The sequence below is a fragment of the Nomascus leucogenys genome, chromosome X (genome assembly GCF_006542625.1).
Source record: "Nomascus leucogenys isolate Asia chromosome X, Asia_NLE_v1, whole genome shotgun sequence".
NCBI lineage: Eukaryota > Metazoa > Chordata > Mammalia > Primates > Hylobatidae > Nomascus > Nomascus leucogenys.
Genome location: NC_044406.1, coordinates 101,412,925 through 101,437,738, shown reverse-complemented (window position 1 = coordinate 101,437,738; position 24,814 = coordinate 101,412,925). Strand labels below are relative to the sequence as shown.

The window sequence follows — 24,814 nt, the reverse complement described above, 5'->3', positions numbered from 1 at the left end:
CTGCAAGATTTAGCTGGGTTAGTATCTGGCAAAAAACTTCCAAAGATGCTCAATAAATATTTATTGAATTATTACTCTATGTCAGAAATGTCATAATGACAAAACTGTGTGGTGGGCTGGATGGTTTGGGTGGTGACAGTAGGTAGAGGAAGGTTGGGAGTTAGGAAGAGGCTTCTGGTAAAATAGGTGCAGGATAGATTCATTATGATAAGAACATTTATTTGCTAGTTAGTGGAAAATGTTCAGGAGATGTGGTTTTCAATCCCAGCTCTGCCACCAATAAGTTGTGTACACTTGGCTTACTTACCTTCCTCTCTGGCTGTTATTTCCTTATTTTTAAAAATGAGGAGCTAAGACCAGATGAGTGGTTATGAACTGTGGTCTGGGGGTCTGAAATATATACAAACAACTTTTTCAAATCTAATATGTCTGCATTTGCTTTTCTAATCTTCCCTTTGTCTTCAGGTCCCCCTGGTCCTTGTGAAAAACTCCGGTGTTCCTGGTAACCACATAGTGTATAAAGCCCCTCATTGCGCTAGTGACAATCCTGTAACCCAGAAGCAAAGGAGAGAATTGTCTTTGTGTTCATTTGGGAAAGAAAGTCTTGGTTGGGCCCTAGGTGTAATTCAGCAACTCCTTTTGTGGGTTTATCCATAAGTGATGCTAGAAGCTAGTTATTCCCACTTTCCACCTTTGCTTGGGTATATTGATCAGTCTGATCCTTGAAATGCTATTTGATAGACTGAGTCAGATTTCATAGCCTATAAATGGAATAGAAGCAAATGATTTTTAACTCTTTACTTAGCATTTATGCTGTACATGACACAATGCTACGAAATTTTAAAGGACAGATTGATAGGGGAGAGAGAATTTTGTTAGAATCTCTCTGAGAGCATTTTAAGGGCAGCCTGGTTGCCCTTAGTCCTTAAAGGTAATATGGAAGGTTTTCTCTTTGTCAGACCTATTGCCCTGATCCCAGTAGTAACCAGTGTGTTCATCTTAATCTATGAGGGTAGCTCTGTGGAAGATCTGTAACCTTCTGTTAGCCAAATCTACCTAGTACTTACAGATGCATTAGTGGGCAGCCATTGGCTGGCAAGTAGAGAGAGAGGAATTGGGGAGAAAGAGAGATTTGTTGGGCCTCAGTGAGAGAAATGACATTCTCTCCTGATTTTATGAGGCACAGAGTTTTTAAAATAACATGGTGTTGATTCAGCTTGGTTAGCTAATTAAAGGAAGATTTAAACACTGGAGTTCCAGAGGAAAAGTGTTCATAATCCTGAGTCAAGCCTGTGGGACCCAGCAGAATAGGGTGGAAGTGCACAGGACTGGGAATCATGAGATCTCTGTTCTACTTCCAGCTTTGTTACTAATTTGCTGTGTAATCTTGGGCGGGGCAAGTCTGAGTTTTACTTCCCTATTTATAAAAGAGAATTTGACCAGCATTGTCTGTAATATACACACTGGTTCTAAAAATTTGATCCTAAGATTCTATAAAGTAGCCATTGAAGCTTACCAAAGTTACAATATTACAGATGGATCAGGTAGGGGGAAGAGGGTGGGGTGGAAGAGAGGGTCTGTCCTATTGAATTAATCTATGCACAAGAAAAGAAGGGCAGTCCCTTCTTTTCTTTTAAGTGACTTTTAATCCTTTACTTTGTGTGAAATTGTTGGTTCCAGAATACAGATTCGAAGAGAAGTGTATGGAATTGGGAGTAGTAGTTTTTCCTGAAAAGCAAAGTATTTTTAATTGAGTCGGTATTTGAAGGCATGAATCCTTTAAATTTTGATCATAAAACCAGTATCTGTCAAGAACAGAAAGATGACTAAATTGTATTCTATGGCAATGAAATGCTGTTTTAGTTTAAGAAAGAGATGAAAAGTTCAGATTTGCCCTTTAGAAAGGTCACTCTTGCTGCATATGGTGTGGAAAATGGATCAGAGGCAGGAAAGACTGAATAAGGAGATCCCTATTAAGATCCTCCATTTAGGAAGTGGTAGTGGTAACGGAGAGATTAGATGGGAGAGGAGTTGAGGAAGACTCCCAGGTTTCTGGTTTGGGCAACTGGAAGGATGGCGATGTCATTTACTAATTAAAGGAAACACAGGAAAAAGTGGAACAATAATGAGAGTAGATGGAAATAAAAAATTTTAATTAAAAAGAGTAATTAAAAGAAAAAAGGAGCAAAGAAGAAAGTCAATCGTCCAGCAGGGGGCGAAAGAGCTTAAATAAACACTTTTTTTAAACTAAAGAAATATTTATGAGGAAACAGCAAAGTTTTGAACTTTGAGGCTTCGGTTTAGGTTCTGAGCTTTCTCAGTGGTCAAATAACTTTATTTTATTTTATTTTATTTTATTTTATATTTTATTTTATTTTATTTTAATGAGACAGTCTCGCTCTATTGCCCAGGCTGGAGTGCAATGGTGGGATCTCGGCTCACTGCAATCTCCGCCTCCCGGGTTCAAGCCATTCTCCTGCCTCAGCCTTCCGAATAGCCGGGATTACAGGCACCCGCTACCATGCCTGGCTAATTGTATATTTTTAGTAGAGAAAGGATTTCACCATGGTGGCCAGGCTGTCTCAAACTCCTGACTTCAGGTGATCCACCCGCCTCGTCGTCCAAAAGTGCTGGGATTACAGGCATGAGCCACCATGCCGGGCCGAAATAACTTTCAAATACTTTTTTCTTTTTCTTTTTCTTTTTTTTTTCCCCCTCAGAAAAGAGTATTTGACAGTGTTTTATGTGTTGCTAGGGGAGACGGTTGCTATGGAGATGGACGATCTCATAACTCCATTGTGAACCAGTAAGAACACTCTCGTGGGTCTAACGGTCTTCCAGATGAAGGCTATTTGAAGTCGCCATAACCTGGTCAGGAGAAGTGTGCCTGTCGGCGGGGAGGTGAGAAGCTACAAGGGTTTTTGTTTTGCCTTGTTTTTATTCTTGTAAGTAGGATGAGACCAGAATCCTTTCTTTCCAATTATATTGGTTCCCAACTTGATTATTTCTGTTTCCATGGTCTGAGGTGGACACAGTTTTCCCAGTTCTTGGTAGAAAGCACACAGAGAGCTTTCCAAAGTATTTTTAATCACGTTTAGTTTGATTATTTGATGTAAGATAAAGTTAAAATGTTATATTTTTCCTTCATAGAGAGGCAATATCAAGATTTTAAATCTTGGAGAAATGGCTTTCGTTTGCTTGGCTATCGGATGCTTATATACCTTTCTGATAAGCACAACATTTGGCTGTACTTCATCTTCAGACGCCAAGATAAAAGGTAAGTGGATTTTAATGGAATAGTTTTTAAATTAGGAAAAGTAAAATTAAATGGATTTTAATGGAAAATTAACTGTCTTTTTGACCTACCTTATGGAAGTGCATAATTAACTAGTAGATGAATTGTTATTGAAACTATTTCAGGAAGTCCATGAACAAAAGCTATGCTCTTACTAGTCACTTTCTTGCATAAGGTAACTGATGTTGACACACATTTTGTGCGATAAATGCCAAATTAAAAACACTGTTCATACCTTTTTGTATAGTCTTTTTTAACAGATTAAGTATCCGAAACCTCATTGCCTAGTACTAAACTAACTGGAACAGTTCCTTAATTACTATACTTAGCTACTATCCTTAGCTTTTATGACAATTAGATAAATTAAAAAGGTACAGAAATTTAACGTGAAATTTAAAAACATAGAATTACTTAATTTTTCAATTATATTAATTATTTTATTATATTATTTAATATAATATTAATGTTTTATTATTAATTAATTTAAATTATTTATAGTATATTGTTATATTATATATTATATTATAATTAATATAATTAAAATACATATATTTGTATTACATTGATTTGTTATTGCTGTTAGACAGATTTTTGTAATAAAATGTTCCTGTCTTAGACCAAATTCTGGCGTACATGACCACACATATAAAGCCACATTGAATTTTTTGCTTCTCTAAAAATTAATACCTAGTGAGACAAAGTCACATTTTGCATATGTGATTTCTCAAAGAAGGAACAACTATATAGCAGTCATCTAGATTTTTTAACAGCCTTACTGAGATATAATTTACACAAAACTAACTCTTTAAACATGTGCCATACATTGGTTTTTAGTATACTCACAAAGTTGTGCAACAATCACCACTATCAAAGTCGAGAATAGTTGCATCACCTGTAAAACAGCCCCTAAACCCATTAAGCAGTCACCCTGCATTGCTTCTCTCTCCAGCCCCTACCAACCACGAATCTACTTTCTCTCTCTATGGATTTGTCAATTTTGAAATTTCATAGAAATGGAACTATGTCAATATGTGGTCTTTTGTGTCTGGCTTCTTTCAGTTAGTATAATGTTCTCAAGGTTCATCCATGTTGTAGCATGAATCAGTACTTCATGTCTTTTTATGGCTGAATAATATTTGATTGTATGCATGTAGCACATTTTGTTTATCTGTTAATCAACTGGTGGATATTTGGAAGCCAACTAGATTTAGCAATATTTGTCATAAAATACTGAAAAAATAAAAGTGTTTTATTGATTTATTTCAGTTAACCCTCCTCAGGATTTTGAGATAGTGGATCCCGGGTATTTAGGTTATCTCTATTTGCAATGGCAACCCCCACTGTCTCTGGATAATTTTAAGGAATGCACAGTGGAATATGAACTAAAATATCGAAACATTGGTAGTGAAACATGGACGGTAAGTAAAGCACCCATTTGCCGTATCAGAGTGATCATCAGGTGTTACTTTGTGATTCCTGACTTTAGTGTCTGCTCCAATTCCCATATCTCAATAGTTCTAATTATAATATAAAAAGCTTCCATGTCCGCTTCTGTCTCCTATGCATCCTGCTATATCTGTTTTCACCCCATCCAGTGTTAAGATTGCCATTGGAAGAACAAGAAAAAAACAAACAAACTCGGTCTCATGCAATATGAACTTGAAGAGCAGCACTTCACTAGAAGAGCATTTCACTGTATTTTACAATTGCTTATATTCTTGGATATGGGCCTTATACATGCTACTGAACTGTGACCTTTTCCGCTGTAGGAGACAAGGCTTATTTATCTTCGTACCCTTCCCACAGAGGGTTGCAGGATTATGGTTCGTTGTATATATTTTAGTAAGAGCTCAGTGAAAATGTTTTGAATTATTAACTACTTATGTACTCAACATTATATTCAAAGATTTCTGTTGTAGATGGCATCTGTTACCTCTTTAATTCAGCTAGGTAGTTTCAAGAGACAATTCAAATTGAGCACTTATTGATCAACTTTGTGCTGGGCACTCTACTAGGTATCAGGAATATATGGATAAATAATAAATGATTTTTGTCCTCCAGAAGCTCACAATTTGTCTGTATTTCTCTGGTTACTTCCAGGGTTTTACTTTCTGTATTTCTTGAAGGTTTCATATTATATTTTGAAATGTGACATGATTTGCCAAGTAATGTGCCCATATGAAAATTATCTATTTGATTCCAAGCAGATATAGCTCAAGTTTCTGCCATAAAGTTTTTTTTCCCTTCTAAAAGTTTTTGTTTTTATTTGGAATTAGATGTTAAGATTCAAATGATCTCATCAAATGATATGACATACAGAGGTGAGCTCTCTTGGAAATGTATCTGTGGCATTGTATCAAATAGTCTCTAGGATTGTCTTAGATATTGGGAATTAATGATTTATTAGTATTATTAATATAGCTCACTATACCGTGGAGGTTTCTAAGCTTGACTTTGTCTCATCTTTTTGTCAAACAGACCATCATTACTAAGAATCTACATTACAAAGATGGGTTTGATCTTAACAAGGGCATTGAAGCGAAGATACACACGCTTTTACCATGGCAATGCACAAATGGATCAGAAGTTCAAAGTTCCTGGGCAGAAACTACTTATCGGATATCACCACAAGGTTAAAACAAAGCTCTCTTTTCATATTTAATACTATCAGAACAATTCATTTGGGAATAAGTCCCTTGATCTTATGTACCAGGCTGTAGGCACAATAGATCCTGTGACAGTGTGGCACAAAATAGAATCTTTCTTGTAGTTGGTGATTAGTCTTTTAAAATTCTTTAAATCAGCAAACACCTTTGGCAAAACCTGCATATTATTTTATTGATTTAGTTGCCAGTTTTGGGGTCATATTAATAAACATTCATGAGTATTTGTTCATCTGCTCAGAGCATCCTAGAATAATCAATTTACTACTTTTGCATATGCTTATACTAATATGAGTAAATGAGCCCTCAAATGTTTTTTGGTTTCGCCTGTCCCTCTTATCATGAAGTGATTCCCAGTAACTTCCTTTTGAAATAATCCTGTTATGTTGATTGCAAAATAAAATGGAGAGGTCATAGGAAATGAAGTAAAATTGCGAAATGATTTCACAAATGATTCATCACCAAGCCTTTCAAGCATTCACAATTGATTTGTTCCTTAGGAATTCCAGAAACTAAAGTTCAGGATATGGATTGTGTATATTACAACTGGCAATATTTACTCTGTTCTTGGAAACCTGGCATAGGTGTACTTCTTGATACCAATTACAACTTGTTTTACTGGTAAGTATTTTTATAATTAGAATTCCGTATTAAAAAATGTCTACTCAAATTAATCGATAGTATGAGTAACTATATTTTCACTAAGTTAAATTCATTATACTTGTCAGAGTTGTATTTGTGATGATAATTGTTTACAATTATTTGACGTTTTCAATGGGTGTAAGTGGTTTTAGGATGTAGATACTGGAAGGTATTCTATGAGTGATATAAGGAATGCAATAATTGTTTCTGTACTGGGTTAATTTTGTATCCTTTAGATAGATGAAGTTAGAACTTAAACAATTTTGACATATTTTATATTCTTGTTTTTTTAAAAAATCAGTTATCTATTAAACTGAATCTTTTTTCTGACTCCCTCCTTTGTTAACTGTCACTGAAGCTTTTAAACTTGGCCATTGTGACTCACATATCTCCTTAATTTCTTAATTGTTTTAGGGTAACATGATCACCATATTCTGATGCTCGTTTGCAAGGTTGCACATCTGTTAAGTACCTACCATCTCTACTGTAAGAGCTCTACTTTAGGCTTCCCTCATTCCACACCTGGATGATTGCCATTGCTTCCCAAATGACGGTCGCTCTGCTCCCATTCTCTCCCCTTCCAATCTCTCCCCTTTTTATTCATTCTGCACACTCTAGCCAGCTTTATCTTCCTATATTGCCATTTTCATATACCACTCTCTTGTTCAAAAACCTCCTGTGTCTACTCATTGCCCCAGGATAAAATCTAGGCTGCCATACTGTCTACTATTACCAATGTGAATGCTCCACTCCATTTAGATCCATCTCTACCTTTTTTTCTCACCCATGTTATTGCCTTTTATACCTTTGTTTGCATTACCTTCTGGAATGCCCTCTGGCTCTATCTTTCTTTCACCAATTTTTATCCATTTTTTTCAAGGCTCATCTGCTTCCCAGTTTCATTAACCTTTAACTGATCATGTCAACTTCTGTTTTGTTTTTCTTGAGCTATTACTTTTTTTTTTTTTTTTTTTTGAGACAGAGTCTCCCTCTGTCACACAGGCTGGAGTGCAGTGGTGCGATCTCGGCTCACTGCAGCCTCCACCTCCTGGGTTCAAGCGATTCTCATGCCTCAGCCTCCCGAGCAGCTGGGATTATGGGCATGTGCCACCACACCTGGCTAATTTTTGCATTTTTGGTAGAGATGGGGTTTCACCATGTTGCCCAGGCTGGTCTCAAGCTCCTTACCTCAAGTGATCTGCCCACGTCAGCCTCCGAAAGTGCTGAGATTACAGGCATGAGCCACTGCGCCTGGCCTTGAACTATTTTTTTTTATAGCTTGTAATTATTTATTGTCCAGATGGCATTTAAATTTTTTCTCATATATGTGTGCTTTGTCTCCTGTTAAATTTTTAAGGGATTGGTGGGCATGAATTGTTTATTATATTTCTCTTGCTTACCTCCAAAGTACTATACCCGTAGTAGATTACCACTAAATATTTATTACACAGATGAAACAAGTGATAGCACTGATAAACTGATAGGTAATTATCCAAACATATGCATTTACTAAATAATGGACAAATCAAGAGAGGACTAAGCATTACTACTGGTGAGTTCTAGTGCCAAATTATCATGGCATCTTTCTTTAGAAAATAATAATAGATAAATGATAAGCTATAAACTATTAACAGTCCTGAGATCTGGGTTCTAATCCCTGCTCTAGCATCATTTAACTTGGCGGCCTTGGGCAAGTAATTTTTTCTTTTAGAATTTTTGTTTCCTCATCTGGAATTGGATAGGTAAATTTCAAAGATCTAAATTATTTGTTCATTAATTCAACAAATATTAAGCATCTTTTAAATGCCAGGCAGTGTTCTAGATAAAAAGGACAAAAGCATGAATAAGAGAAAGTCTCTGCCCTCGTGTACATTGTAGTTCATATTTGATATAATTTGATCCTCATCATAGTGAAATAGGGAGGAATAAACAATAACATTTTAGAGATTGGAAAATAAAGTCTTCCCTGCTGGCATCAAGTAAGTCTGTATGAAGTTAAGCCTGGAACTGAAGTCTCCCAAACTCTAATCAAGTGAACTAACCAAGAGACAACAATTTTGCAAACTCTCCCTAAAGTAAATAGTTGGCATAAAGTTAATTTAGTAGAGTCCAGATATGTGTACTGGCACCTTATCAGCTGCTACATTGGCCTCATTTCAACAGGGATTTTGGCTGCTTTTACAGATAATGTCATGGTTTGCATTGCAAGCTATTCTTTAGGAAAATAGCAAGCATTTGTTGCTTTCAAATTTAGTAGGGAATCACTCCTAGTTCCTTTTAGCTTTATTACTGGAATAAGATTAACTTTAAATGATATGGTAACATTTCTCATTTAATAGATGAGAAAATAAAACATTTACTTGCCAAACAACTTCTTCTTTTCCTTTCGCCTTCCTACAGTTGGCTTTTCTGAGGTTTATCTCTTGATGTGTATTGTATACTCCAGATTTCCATTCATTTTATTAAACATAAAATTTTCTAAGTCTGCTTTAAAATTTGCTTTCTTTTAAAATAACTTCCCCAGTAAAATAACTTAAAAGGCAATTATCATGCAGGATTATTTATATAAATCACAGGTTTTCTTACTAGGAATCTTATTCTTTGATTCACAAACCTTGTTGATGAATCAATATAACCTAAGTACACAAGTAAGAATTCTTGTCTTTGAGATTTTGTGAAGACTCCCAACAAGTTGTAAGCTCCATGAAATCGGGGACTATGTCTGCTTTCCCTACTGTTTTTTCCCTAGTGCTTATCATAGTGCCTGACATACGGTAGGTGCTTAATAAATATTGTACATTATTAAATGATTTTTAAACTGACATGGTATCCTAATATAATTGAAAATGAAGCACCTTGATACTAGAAGAGATTGTTATTTAAACACAATTCTCACAACACTCATTTTACAGGTATGAGGGCTTGGATCATGCATTACAGTGTGTTGATTACATCAAGGCTGATGGACAAAATATTGGATGCAGATTTCCCTATTTGGAGGCATCAGACTATAAAGATTTCTATATTTGTGTTAATGGATCATCAGAGAACAAGACTATCAGATCCAGTTATTTCACTTTTCAGCTTCAAAATATAGGTGATGTAAACCAACAAACAACTTCAAATTCATTGTTTCTAGTTCAGGCCATTTACAATCACTTGAGAGGGTGAGAGAGAGAGAAAAAGGGAAGGAAGGAGAGAGAGACATAGACAGAGAGAGAGACAGAGACCTATGGAAATGCAAAGACAGAAAAATGAGAGTCAGCAGAGTGTATGAGGTGGCTCTTATTAAATATATAAGGATGAAAGATAAGAAATTGAATAAAGGTTTAAGTATCATTTTCATTTAGAACTCACAATTTTATTTTCCATCTTCAGTTTGTCTGCTACACAGTACTTTTGTCTAGTGTTAGTGATGGATTAATTATGAAGATACTTCTTCCCAGGCCTCAATAGACAAATGGCTGGATATTTATTGAGTCTATATTTTCAGTTCTAATAGTTATGAGAGTGATGGGTTCTAGAGTCTGCCAGACCTGGGTTTAAATCTTAGATCTACCATTTTTCTAGTCGTGTGACTTTGGGCAAGTTACTCTGTTTCAATTTCCTTAGTAGTAACATGAGGATAATAGAGGACCACCTGATAGGTTTATTGTGAGGCATGAATGAGATTATTATGTAACATCCTTGGTACTTACAGTGTCTGAAATAGCATAAGTACTAAATAAGGGTTATCTATTTGTAAAAGTAGTAGTATTACTGATTGTGGGTGTTATTTATAATGCTACAAAATGGAAAATGGTTGTAATGATTTGGGTCTTCAAACTTTTCTCTTGGACTTATATATTTGTCAGTGGGTGACTTGTCAAAAATGAGTTTCCAAAATAACCAAGTTTGTTAATAAACTCATCTTGGTTGGCAAGCAACTTTGATTTTAATACACATCATAGGGAATATTACTGAGCCACTTGGTTTTTCCCTGGAGGTTTCTGTTACCAGATGTCCCTAGCTTTGGATAAAGGCTACTGCTAAACTTCAACAATCTCCCTGTTGAAATGTTTCCCTTTTGCTTTTCAGTTAAACCTTTGCCGCCAGGCTATCTTACTTTTACTCGGGAGAGTTTACATGAAATTAAGCTGAAATGGAGCATACCTTTGGGACCTATTCCAGCAAGGTGTTTTGATTACGAAATTGAGATCAGAGAAGATGATACTACCTTGGTGGTATGAATATTGCGTTTATTTGGGAAAATCATAACTACAGCCTTTTAAATAAAATAGCAAACGTGAGAACCAAAATCAGTTGCATCCGCGTGAGGGAAAGAACATGACATATATCTTAGTTCAATTTCCAGAAAGCCAAATAAGCTAATGGACAAAAGTATAATGAATGATACCAATTTTAAAGTTACATAGGACCTTAGAGATTATCTAGTCACTTGTTTTCAATTTTGTGTCAATAAATTAAAGTTGCTGAAGGCTTAAGATGGATTGTGGAGAAGCCTCAAGTAAAAGCAAAACAAAATTAAAAAACAAAACCACAAAGACCACTTATTAAGGAACAACCATCAGGTCAAAATAACAGTATGGCAGGCTTACAAGAGAATTGCTTGTACCAGGCAAGAAGGTCTGGCTGGGGAATTAGGCAATGGTTGCAAGACTAATTACTGCCACCAGCACCAAAAATGTGGTGATGCCTTTAATCACACATTGTTATATATTATTTTTCCTTATTAGTTTCCAGTTTAGAGAGTGGTAGAGAGAAGTTAGTGAGCCAGTAGTTCTAATTCATTCCTTTCATATACAGATAAGAAAACTGGTTGTTGAATTGACGTATAGATCCCAAGTGTGTAAATTCACTTACAATCAAATTATGCAGCTAGAACTAGATTTCAGATCTGGTTCCCAGTCCACTTAAGTCTACACTACATTATGTTGATTCCTAAGATAAGTTATGCCAAAGGAAAAGCTATTATATTGAATGAGAAAAATTCTTCAGCTCTTTGAAATGCAAAATTGAAATAATTGCTTCAGTGATTTTTTTACTCTGAGATCACCCAGCCTTGAGATAGTCTCATAACTGTAGCAGTGGTTTCATACCAAGCCATGAGCACTGTATACAGGTTTTTTTTCCTTATTCTTATTCCAAGCCCTGAGTATTGTTATGTAGGTTTTCCTTATTCTTATTAACAATCAGAATAAGGAAATAAGAATAAGGAAAAAAGAAAAAGCTATATATTAATATATGAACGCTATAGTTTCCATAGTAATAACATTCACATGCTGGCTCTGTCTTTTGGTAACTGAATGTACGTAGCATCTTCCATTTCATAGAATCTGGGAAATTTGACACTAGTCCACATACTAGGTGTTATAAACACCAAGCCTACCTAGGAATTTTGCCCTCTCACACATGCTGTCCTTCACTGTAAGTGATCCATTACCACTGTAGAAATAAAATATAGATAAAGAAGGGAAGAAACAATGATTTTAAAACCCCCACTATACAGAGAGCTAATTACTGCGGGGATTATGCATTTCCAGTCTTTTGATGCATAGATTTTATGTAATAAAACCCACTTTGAAAGGGGCAGATATGGAATCTGTCTAGTTGCAACTAGATCAAATAATGGCATCTGATTTTGTCCTTGGCGTTCAGACTACTACAGTTGAAAATGAAACATACACCTTGAAAACAACAAATGAAACCCGACAATTATGCTTTGTAGTAAGAAGCAAAGTGAATATTTATTGCTCAGATGACGGAATTTGGAGTGAGTGGAGTGATAAACAATGCTGGGAAGGTATGAGCTAAAAGGACAGTAACTAAATAATGAGCTCTTTGCTAGCAAAATTGATTTTCTTTTGGTGTATTTTGTAATTATGAAAGTGAAGGACTTTCCCATATAGTCTATGAACAGAGAGGATAAGTTAGCAAGCACTTCAATTGAATAAAGATTTATTAAAAGTCTAATATTCATTCAGTCAGGACTAGGAATATTGTTATACTTCTATTATCAAAATTCTTGTTTTTCTGTCAATATAGATAATATGCTCATTCTTTTGAGGGATTGGCAGGAATGTATTTTAATCAATATTTTCATATGCTTTCAGTATTCAGGAGAACAGAAATCTTAAAGCAAGTATAGATCAGCATACATTTGTTTCTGGGTGTCTAATACTATTCCAAAGGAATATTTTTCTAATTAAGAGGCCATGAATAGTAAAATACATATTCATTCCATTCACTTCCAACACTGATTTAAAGTGATTTGTGATAAAGTCATTTAAATTACATAGCAATATAAACTAAAAAGCCTAAAGAATGAGGTAAAATATGATTGTGCTTCACAATGTATTAGCTTTAAGAGTAGAAATTACTAATAAATGTTCAAAATTGAAGGAAATCAACTCAGCAGTGCTCTTTCAGGTACATAGATATAGATGCAGCTCTAAATAAATATACCGATGTTGATACAGACAGATACTAGCATATCTATCAATCATTCATCTCCTTTCATGTTGTTCTACTATAGTGGAATCTCTATTATCTCCCTACGAATGTAGTGGTATCATTGATCCCTTTCATTCATCAAATATTTATTAAGCACCTACTATGTATGAGACTCTTTTTAAGCATTAGAGATATGGCAGTAAAGAAATCTCTACCCTCAGGGAGCTTATATTTTATTTCCATTTGGGTAGAGATAAGCAATAAACGAGAAGCCTAATGTATTATATAATCACTAAGGATTATGGAGAAAAAATAGCAAGACAGTGGAAAACTTAACCAAGAGCTATACGGAATCAGAAAGAAGACTTACTAGTTTTATATTTTTCATTTTTGTCATTGTTTTAAAAAATCAGGGAACTAAAGTTATGTCCTGAACTATATCTTGTCATTAGTCAATGCATTGTATAAAGTGGTTATGGTGAGTTTTTAGCCATATCCTCAAAAAATATATTCTTTTCTGTATTTTACATGCAATCTTATCAGTGATAGTGATGCCTAAGATTTCTCTTGCTTTGACGGAAATCTTTTCCTTTTTTTTTGGTACAGAGTCTTACTCTATCACCCAGGCTGGAGTGCAGTGGCATGATGTTGGCTCTCTGCCACCTCTGCCTCCTGGGTTCAAGTGATTCTCATGCCTCAGCCTCCTGAGTAGCTGGGATTACAGGCATGCACCTCCACACCTGGCTAATTCCTGTATTTTTAGTAGAGACGGAGTTTCACCATGTCGGCTAGGCTGGTCTTGAACTCCTGGCCTCAAGTGATCCACCCACCTCAGTCCCCCAAAGTGTTGAAATTACAGGCATGAGCCACTGTGCCCGGCCCTCTTCATAAAATCTTAATGACTTTGAAATTAGAAACAAGGAATTTCTTGAGTTGCATGTGGTCTCAGTTCTTTAGGACATTTCTTATTGGATGTTTCAAGTTATAGAAAAATAGGACAATAATATTTTTGGAAATAAAAGTATGTCCTCCTCAGGATTGACTCTGTATGCGGAAAGCCAGTAGAACTTCAGCAAATGAGCTTCCTGCCTTCCCACTGTTAATTTTGCATGACAGATAACTTACATCAGTAATTTCTCTGGATTATATTCTTGTAAATCTTCTCTGAAGATGTGAATTTGACTGATAATTTTCTAATAGAAAACAAGATTGTGAGGAAATAGGACAAAGAAAAAGGTGGGATCAAGGGAGCTTTGTAGACGTGTGGCTAAGATTCAAGATCTTTTGTATTACTCCAAAACAAGCGAGAGGTACTAGTTTAGGGAGACCAAACTTTGTCTGCTTTTTAAGTTTGCCTAGTGATTGCTCATTTCTTGCTATGCGGAAGAACCATTAAAACTCCATCCCTAAACTAACAAAGCAAAATCAAAGAGAAAAGAAAAATCTTATCCCTCCCTTTGGTCTTCAAAATATGAGACAACTTTAAAAAGCTAACCTTAAAAGATGATTTCCGTTACTCACACAGGAATTTTTATTGAAGGATACCTCTTGCTCGGTACAGTATTCTATGATCTAAGTACACGTTTGACTTACTGAGAGTTAAGAGACACACAGGACATGTTTGTTTAATCACTTGGCTAATATTTTGTCATTTTTAAATGGAGAATTCACAAGGTCAAATATAAACAAACTCATATCAGGAAATAAGAATTGTGTTTTGGGAAGTTGTTTTTCTAAGTGAAAACAAGACATGTCACAGTTCAGTAAAGTACTTTTGTATATAAAAATTGCACAAATGAAAGGAATGCTATATTCAAACACAATTGTGGTATTTATGCACTGGCAAATATGACAGGGGTTTCCAAGCTTAACTCAGTTCTTAAGTATTTATAAAATAATTCAGTTTCAAAAATAGTGGTAAATGTCTAACACTTCCCCTTTTTGTGTGATTTTTAATCCTAGGTGAAGACCTATTGAAGAAAACTTTGCCACTTTTCTTGGTACCATTTGGTTTCATCTTAATATTAGTTATATTTGTAACCAGTCTGTTTTTGCGTAAGCCAAACACCTACCTGAAAATGGTAAGATGTGTAATATTATGATGTTTAGCCTGAGATAGGAGATTTTTAAAACGTTCTGCACTTAGAACTGATGCAGATACATTTTATAATTTTGCTTGTTCGCTGTGGGTGTACAACTGATTCCGTATGGATTATGATGTTATCTTCAGAAAATACAGCAATTTTTAAAAATTAAGCTTACAAGACTACATTTTGAGGTGGATTTACTTTTGTCAAAATCAAACTTTAGAACATGAAATACTATTTGACCCTAGATTAGAGAATGGTATACGGAAAGAGTTACAAGAGAAAAGCAGGATTGGGAGAAACAGAAGAGTGGATTAAAATAATCATAGAGTGAAACACGTATTACCATTGTGCCACAGGCACAAGAACACATACACATGATAAAACATGGTGCCTGCCTTTGGAGCACACACTCAAGTTAAGGGAGACAGGATCCATACAAAAAAATATAACGTTTGAGATGATTTTAGATGATTGCCATTTGAGTCATGCAGATAATGCTATAGAATTTCAGAAAACAGTAGGACCACTCTGGGTTGGGAGGCTTTAAGGAGGAGTTGCAACCTGGAGAAAAATATCTTTTTGGGACAGGGTCTCATTCTGTCACTCAGGCTGGAGAGGAGTGGTGCAATCATGGTTCACTGCAGCCTTGGTATCTGGGGCTCAAGCAATCCTCCTGCCTCAGCCTCCTGGGTAGCTGGGACTACAGGCATGCACCACCATAGTGGGTCTCCATTTCTATAAAAAATTTAAACATTAGCCAGACACAGTGGCTAATGTTTAGATTTTTTATAGAGATGAAGTCCTGCTATGTTGCTCAGGCTGGTCTTAAACTCCTGGGCTCAAGCAATTCCTCACACTTTGGCCTCCCAAAGCGCTGGGATTACAGGTGCCAGCAACCGAGCCCAGCTGAGAAAAGGTATCTCAATGCCATATCTTTTCAAGATAGAGAGAAAAGCGAATGTGTATAGAATGCTTCACTTTGTTTGCTGAATGCTCTTGTGCTTATTCTCTGAGTTGTTAATCTTCAGTGAAATAGTTTGTGTTATTAGTGATGATTTGTTAATAACAGAGTTCTTTCTAAATTCCAGAAGTTTTCTGTGATACATGAAGACTTTCCATATCAAGAGACATGGTATTGACTCAACAGCTTCCAGTCATGGCCAAATGTTCAATATGAGTCTCAATAAACTGAATTTTTCTTGCAAATGTTGAATACATCTTATTTTTAAATATTGTTGTATTTAAATAGGCTTTTGAGTACTCAAAGCCTCAGCTAGTATTACATTTTCTGGATTCTATTAACAGTTTCTTTTCTCATAAATTCATAGTGAGAGTGCTGCATGTAGTTCTCCAATCAAGGTATGAGTCAGGTTTTATATTTATGATGTATTAATAAAACAGTGTGACTTCACAGATTGCACTAAGCCACAGAGTTATTGTCAGATCTTGGAAAATAAGATTCTAGTTTTTGTTGTTTGTTTTAAACTGCACTTGGGATGAAAGTATACAGTATGAATAAAACTGTTGGGCTTTAGGCTGGGCGCCGTGGCTCATGCCTGTAATCCCAGCACTTTGGGAGGCCAAGGCAGGCAGATCACCTGAGGTCAGGAGATCGAGACCAGCCTGGCTAACATGGTGAAACCCCGTTTCTACTAAAAATACAAAAAATTAGCCAGGCGTGGTGGCACGTGCCTGTAATCCCAGCTACACGGAAGGATGAGGCAGGAGAATCGCTTGAACCCAGGAGGCGGAGGTTGCAATGAGCCGAGATCATGCCATTGCATTGCAGCTTGGGCAACAAGAGTGAAACTCTGTCTCAAAAAAAAAAAATTGTTATGCTTTAAAAGTAACCTGTGAAAGTATTAGGAAGCAAGAAGTTTTAAATACATTCATAGTCCTAAGTATATTCTTTGCATTTCATGAAGAAAAATGTGTGAAGAATGCAGTGCTTAAAAAGCTAAAAGTAATAAAATGATTAGGAATCATTTGAAAAAATTGGAAATCACAAACTACACAGTAAAACTTGAGAGTTTCCCTATACTTTCTGATGATGTGTGTTTTTGGTTCACAGACCAAAAGGCACAAACCTCTGAAATTAGTAAGAAGCTTTCTAAAAGGACAACCAACCTTCAGGGTGTGTCACAACCTAGGTGTCGATAATTGCTTTAAAACTTAGGGAATAATGGACTCCAATCAGGATTGTAGATTACAATCAAGAGCCAAGCTTCTGTTTGGACTAGTTTCTATTCAGTACTATTCATAGTAGAGTGGCCATCACCTGGGAGCTTATTAGAACTGCTCCAACCCCGACCTACTCAGTTAGCAATTTGCATTTTAAGAACATTCCCAGATGATTCATTTGCACTTTCAATTTGAAAAGCACTGATTTATAGCAGTATTTTAGAATAAAAAATGCTAAAATAATGTAATGCAGAGGAGGTAAGCTCCTGGGAAGGGTAGCCACAGCTGTGCTCATCATTGCCACTGATCATCTCTAAAAGATGAAAAAAGCTAAAACTGAAGTGTAAACCACAATACCATCCTTTACTATCACTTGTAATCAATGGTAGGATGTACCGCCATTTCCCTAAGTAGACTTGTCCTTGTTAAACATTAAAACTCCTGTGATAGTGTAAATTAAGATGCAATGTGATTGGCAATTGCTGTCAAACTAGATCTTGCTAAAGTTGTTCTTAGTGAGTTGAAGGGTGTAGGGGAGGATGGAGGAATGTGATGTGGAGAGGTCAAGGTGAGGTAGAGATATGGCAGGCAACCTCACCCTGTGGGGCTGCATGCATCTTGGCAACCTACTCTTCCAATTCCCTTGTTTAGTGCATTCACAACAAGCCCTACTAATTAAAGGAATTCCGGACTGTCTACCATAAACCTAGAAGCCCCAATCAGAATTGCCCCAACAAAATGGAATCAAGTAGCACCAAATCTGGATATAGCTGGGCCCTGCACAAAGCAGCCAGGAATGGATTTGGAGAGAGGGGTCAACTCCCACTCCCCCACTCCACTGTTTTGGACACAACAGAGGTTCTCTGAACTGGGCGCCAGTGCATATGCACTTGAAGAAAGTGCTTTTTGTAATTCACATGGTAGCTCCATCCCCACTGAAAATGAGCCCAAACAACTTGGGCTTGCATGAAGGATGGGGCCCAACTCACCCTCCCTACACAGAATGGCAGTGGCTTGGCAATGGAAGGCAAACAAACCACAAGAGTTGTCAGACCGGAGGAGGAAGCTCTGCCCCAAGCTCATTTTGGTGATAGTGTTACAGTAGGTAGCTAGTCAGGCATGAGAAGGCAAGAGAGGGCTCCCCCTACACCCCACCAGAAAAGTCAGGTGACCATCAGCTGATGGTCAGGCAGTTGTTAACCATCCCTCTAAAATAACAATTGCTCACAGCCAGCACCGGGGAAAGGCAGTCTCGCTATAGATAGGAAACACATGAAGCTGGTGATCAGCCCCTTTGGATAAGATCTTCAGGAGTTGGGCGCGTGGGCTTACACGTGCACATTAAGAGCAAAATGGCAGAATTTAACTGGTATATGACGTACAGGGGTATTCCACCAGAAAAGGATGCTAGACACCAGAAGTAAGCCAGCACAGAAAATCCTAAGTCCAAGGCCAAACAGGGCACTTGACCTCCAAGTTGGCTGCTTGGCCCTCTTCCAAGTGTGCTTTACTTTCCTTTCATTCCTGCTCTAAAGTTTTTTAATAAACGTTCATTCCTGCTCTAAAACTTGCCTCAGTCTCTTCTTCAGCCTTATGCCCCTCAGTCAAATTCTTTCTTCTGAGGAGGCAAGAATTGAGGTTGCTGCAGACCCGTATGGGTTCACCACTGGTAACAGTAGCTGCCAGAGGGGTCTATCTGTGCCTCATATCCTTAGGCCAGAAGCCAAAGGACAAAGTCTATTCAAACTGAAGGTCACGAGCCCTGGAACAGTGGCATGATAGGAAGATCACTTTCCTGCCTGCTCAGGATGAAGAGCTGGTGCACTCCCACCTTCCTGCCCCTAAAACTGGGACCTCAGCACACCCCGACATAATCTCCCCACCACCACCACCTGCCTCACCCCCCATCAGGGCAGGTGTTTCCATTAATTAGCCTACCTGAGGAAAAGCTGGCTCTTACTCTTAAGAGCCACATACTGGAATGAAGCCTGAAATGCACCACTAAATAACCTGCTTCCAGGAGGACACAGCGCTACTGCACAAGGTAAGCTTCCTGAGACCCCGACCCCGACTCCATCAGCCCTGCAGGAGACAGTGTTTTGGCTCATATGTTCAGTCCATGGCTACAACAAGCAGCACAGGAAAAAGAAAGGAAAGAAAAGAGACAAATTGTTTGGAAAGCACAGCCTTCCCTCAGTGAGTAAAGGTTTTTGCCTTTTTAAAATTTTTGAGTTATTTTGGCTAAACGAGTGACTTATGCTGGTAACCTGGGATTTGATATCTGGCAAACTTTCCAAAATTAAATAATAAATTATGTCTTTTTCTGACCTAATTAATCTTTTAGACATTAGGTCCCCTAAAGTCCAAAAATAACATTTTGTTTATTTGGTATAAAACCCATATGACTTAGTGTATGCTTTCAATGGCTGTAATTGTTATGTAAAATTGTTGTATGCCACAGAAGTCACCAAAATTTCCCTGTCAATTGTGGCTTTAATAGTGGCTGTCCTAACTAAAACTGTTTGTCATCCATGGATAATTGTTGTCTTGTTTTCGGCCTCTTTAGAAGGTGGTTTTATCGCCAGCTATACAACTCTACCAGGTGTTCTTGAACGCAGGTTTCTAATCACTTTGGAGATTGTGACATTAGAATAGAGGAGAAAACTGCTGGTGGGAATGTCTCTGAGCATGCTAATGCATTACAATCAGTGTATAATGAGCAGTGAGGATGACCAGAGGTTACTTTTGTCGCCATCTTGGTTTTGGCAGGTTTTGGTCAGCTCGTTTATTGCAACCTGTTTTATCCGCAAGGTCTTTGTGACCTGTATCTTGTGCGGGCCTCCTATCTCATCCTGTGACTAAGAATCCTTGGAATGAAGCCCAGTAGGTCTCAGCCCTATTTTGCCCAGTCCCTACTCAAGATGGAGTCACTCTGGCTTAAACACCTCTGACATATTTCCCCTTCCCTTTTACAAGGGAAACCTTCATCCTGAGGGTTGTAGAGGGATGAAGATCCCTCATCTGCAACTTCTTCAGGCTGAATAGGGGCGATGATATTTCTGCCTAACTATTAGGATCTCTTGTATTTGGGGTAGAGAGGAGCACAGTCGGAAAGAGTCAGTATAGTGAGGGCCATTCATAACTCTGAGTTCCGACAAAAGGTGATATCTGAAAGATTAATAAGTGTTCAATGTAAGAAACCATTGAGTAGGCTTATCCTGCATTCCTACACAAAGAGTACAACAGCAATATACTTCACAGCAGTAAAGCAAAATAAGTAAAATTAGCCCAAGTAAAAAGGCTTTCCATGAATTGGGCAATTGTTGGAACCAAGCTGATATGGGATTGCTAGCTGATTGTAATACATGTCCAGGATTAGAATACTGATCTGGATTTCTACATTATCCATCCCTCTTGTTTCTTCTGAGCTGCAGAGATCACTGATTGGTTCACAAGAATAAATAGTCAAAGTTGCAGAAAAAAAAAACCTTAAAAACAACTGATAAGAATAGAGTCTAATACCAGGCGTACCATAGTTTTTGAAACAATTTTTTTCTCTCTCCAGTCTCTGAATTTTACTAAAGACAAATTGTGATAAGATTGATTTGCTTTATTATACTTGGCCTGATTATTTTTATAAAGTGCAGCAAGAATAATTGTTTTTCATATAGGCTTAAAAAATTTTTTTTGAGACAGAATTTTGCTCTTGTTGCCCAGGCTGGAGTGCAATGGCACAGTCTCAGTTCACTGCAATCTCTGCCTCTCAGGTTCAAGCAATTCTCCTGCTTCAGCCTCCCAAGTAGCTGGGATTACAGTCATGTGCCAACATACCCTGTTAATTTTGTGTTTTTAGTAAAGACATGGTTTCACCATGTTGGCCAGCCTGGTCTCTAACTCCTTGGCCTCCCAAAGTGCTGGGATTACAGGCATGAGCCACCATGCCCAGCCTTCATATAGGCTTTTTAAAATTGGCTTTGATGGAACTTTGTTCCACAAAAGGAATCTCAAATAAGACTTTTTTAAAGCCGAGCCCAGCCATGGGTTTGTATCCTCAAAAATCTGTAAGTTGGGTAAATTCCTCTCCTCCTGAGACTGGTGCCACACCTGTGTTTCTTTTGTCCCAAGGGGGACTTTGGTGGGCTGTGCTACTCTCCCTTATGCGTGGCCCCTACCTAAAATTAGATCTGTAGGGGGACCTGCAACTGCCCAGGGACCTATTGGTCTCCTGTGCTTGCCAGAGTCAGACTGGATTGTGAGGCGTATTTGTGGGGGATCTGGTGGTGTGGTGATTCAAGGGCAAAGAATCCCTGAGCAGAGCAGTAGCCCACTATGAGCGCACAGCCAGTATGATACCTTCCATCTCAGTACAGGTCTGAGAGAAGTGTGGGCATGCTTGCATGAGCTGTCCACCCAGTTCTCTGTCTGCAGGATGTTTCCAAATTGCCACTGACAGTGTTGCCCATGGTCACAAGGGCACAGGGGCTCTCCAAAAGTTTGGTGGTCATCAGACTGTCATAGGGGTGAGGGGAGCAGAGAAGCAGCCCCACCTACCCTTTCCACGTGTCTCCAAGTTCTTTGGGGGTTGATCTCTGCCAGACTGTTGCTGCTTTCCTTTTTGGCATCCCAACTTCTTCCCATAGGCTTTCAATATCCTGTGACACTCTTCCCTCAGCTTTATATTCTGAACTTGCCAATTCACCAGTACCTTTTATCTTCTTTCTGAGAAAAACTGGCATCCAACGCCCCTAGTCAGTCATCTGGAAAAAAAAGTACAACAAAACTAGTAGTATTTTTTAAAAGTGCCTAGGAAAAAATCTCTCAGAGGAAACTTGAAAAATAAAAAGAAGTGAGATGTGGAAGGAGTAGCAGGAAAAAGGTACTAATCTGAGAGCAAGGCAAATATGAGGTAACTATTGTTGGAAAATGCTGGTACTTTAGAACTAAAAATACATCAATGTTGTTGGAGTGTTATTCATGGCAGAGAATACTGTCACATGATTTAAAGGTAGGAATCAGGTACTGGAGGGCCTTATATTCCGTGATGAAATGTTTTAATGTTCTAAGTGGGTGATGGTTAATACTGAGTGTCAACTTGATCGGATTGAAAGAGGCAACATATTGACCATGAGTGTCTGTGATCATGTTGCCAAAGGAGATTAACATTTGAATCATTGAACTGGGAAAGGCAGACCTACTCTTAATCTGGGTGGGTACCATCTAATCAGCTGCCAGCATGGCCAGGATATAAGCAGGCAGGAAAATGTGAAAAAGCTAGACTGGCTTAGCCTCCCAGCCTAAATTTTTTTCCCATACTGGATGCTTCCTGCCCTCGAACATCGGACTTCAAGTTCTTCAGCTTCAGGACTCGGACTGTCTTCCCCTTGCTCCTCAGCTTGCAGATGACCTACTGTGGGACTTTGTAAGATTGTTTGAGTTTAATACTTCTTAACAAACTCCTCTTTACATATGTATATCTATCCTATTAGTTCTGTCCCTCTAAAGACTCTGACTGATACAGATTTTAGTACCAGAACTGGTTCTAGAGGAAGAGAATATTAAGAATGGAGTTCTTTCATTGGTTTTGGGATTTCTGGAGTTGGCTGCTTAACATAATTAGACCCCATAATGCTAAGGACTCTACTTCTAATAGTATGGGGAACACTGAGAGTCTTTAGCATAAACAGTTTAGAGAGTTATGCAAAGTAAGTGCATTTGACATATCTGATTCACTGCTTGTGAGAGGCAAGTTTAGTGACTCTGTACATAATACCTTTGACCATATGTGGAGAACCGAGGAACGTAATGAAGCTGGTTGGTTGCTCCTAAGTTCAGTGGACAAAGTGATGAAAGAAAATGATTAAGTCAGGGATTATAACTCCCGGCTTCAGAAGCAGATACTGAGCCTCAGATGTTCTAAGATTGCTCTGAGTGGAGTCTTATCTCCTGTAGAGAAAGAGCTGCAATTGTGGAAAATCAGACATAAGCTGTTATCATGTGAGTGGTTGACCTACAATGAAAGGTGCATGCACAGCCTCGCCAGGTGTCTACTGTTAAAGTGAGGGCATTGATTGGAAAAGAATGGGACCCTGCAGCTTGGAATGGGGGCATGTGGGAGGACCTTGATGAAGCTGAAGACACTGAGCTTGTAAACTCTGATGAAGCTTTTTTTGCCAGAAGAAACAGCTTCCCCATCTCCAGTAGTTGCAACATCCACTCTCCAACCCATGCTGCCATCGGCCTTTCCATCTTTGTCTGAGGAGATAATCCCTGAGCTGCCTGAGGCAGCAGTGATGGCTTCCCCTGAGGCAGTTGCCATGCAAGATAAAGTTGATTCTCTTCAGGAGCCACCCCCCAACACCCCTGTTTGCTTCTAGACCTATAAATAGACTAAAGTCCCAGTGGGCCCCTAGAGGTGAGATTCAGAGTGTGACCTATGAGGAGATGCACTACACTCAAAAATAATTGCTTGAGTTTTCTAATTTATATAAGCAGAAATCTGAAGAACAGGCATGGGAATGAATATTAAGGGTGTGGAATAATAGTGGAAGGAACATAGAGTTGGATCAGGCTGGATTTATTGATTTGGGCTTACTAAGTAAGGATTCTGCATTTAATGTTGCAGCTCGGGGAGTTAAAAAAGGTACTAATAGTTTATTTGCTTGGTTAGCTGAAATAGGGGTTAAAAGATGGCCCATTGTGAGTGAACTGGAAATGCCTGATCTACCTTCATTTAATGTAGAGGAAGGGATCCAAAGGCTTATGAAGATTGGGATGGTGGAGTGGATTAGTTACTTTAGACCCACTCATCCCAGCTGGGAAGGTCCAGAAGATACACCCTTCACCAATGCCTCGTAAAATAGGTTTGTGAGGGCAGCAAGTGCATCACTGAAGAGCCCTGTAATTGCTCTTCTCTGTATGTGAGATCTAACAGTAGGAATCACAGTCACTCAACTACAAAATTTAAATACAATGGGAATAATTGGATCCTGAGGTGACAGGAGTCAAGTGGTGGCACTCAACTGTCCAAGGTTGAGGTTTAGGAACTCTCTAAACTGTTTATGCTAACTTAACTTAACTTAACAAGTGGATGCAAGGTTGGTGTAGTTACTTTAATGGACAGCAAAGGCAAAGCAGCAATCAGAGTAGTCAGACTTGTGTAGAGCTCTGGCATTCACTAATTTAACACAGTGTTCCTAGAAGTGAAATTGATAGGCAGCCTACTGCATTCTTACTTAATTTATATAAGCAGAAAATTTCCAGGTCGAATGGACAGAAGAGTAATTTGAATTATAAAAACAGACAATCATGGCCCCTCAATCAACAGAGTTCAGTCAGTTTACAGACCCAGAATCCCTTGAATGAAGGCAGTTGGGAAGGAAGGATCCCACTACACTACTGACAATTTATGCTATTAATCTTTCTCCCATCTTTCTCTAAGGAGACCTCTGGCCTTTTACCCGGGTAACTGTGCATTAAGAAAGGGAAATGAT

General features: G+C 38.0%; 1 protein-coding gene across 1 annotated transcript; it reads left to right on the top strand.

Moving 5' to 3' along the window:
* The first annotated feature begins 2,796 nt into the window (after positions 1–2,796).
* On the top strand, positions 2,797–16,297 carry IL13RA2 (interleukin 13 receptor subunit alpha 2). The gene is made up of 10 exons (XM_030806968.1): positions 2,797–2,901; positions 3,151–3,277; positions 4,562–4,713; positions 5,774–5,927; positions 6,459–6,579; positions 9,513–9,697; positions 10,678–10,823; positions 12,259–12,403; positions 15,016–15,134; positions 16,232–16,297. Exons 2-10 carry the CDS (start codon positions 3,184–3,186, stop codon positions 16,280–16,282), a joined length of 1,167 nt encoding a protein of 388 aa, XP_030662828.1. The 5' UTR covers positions 2,797–2,901; positions 3,151–3,183; the 3' UTR covers positions 16,283–16,297.
* Positions 16,298–24,814: the final 8,517 nt, after the last annotated feature.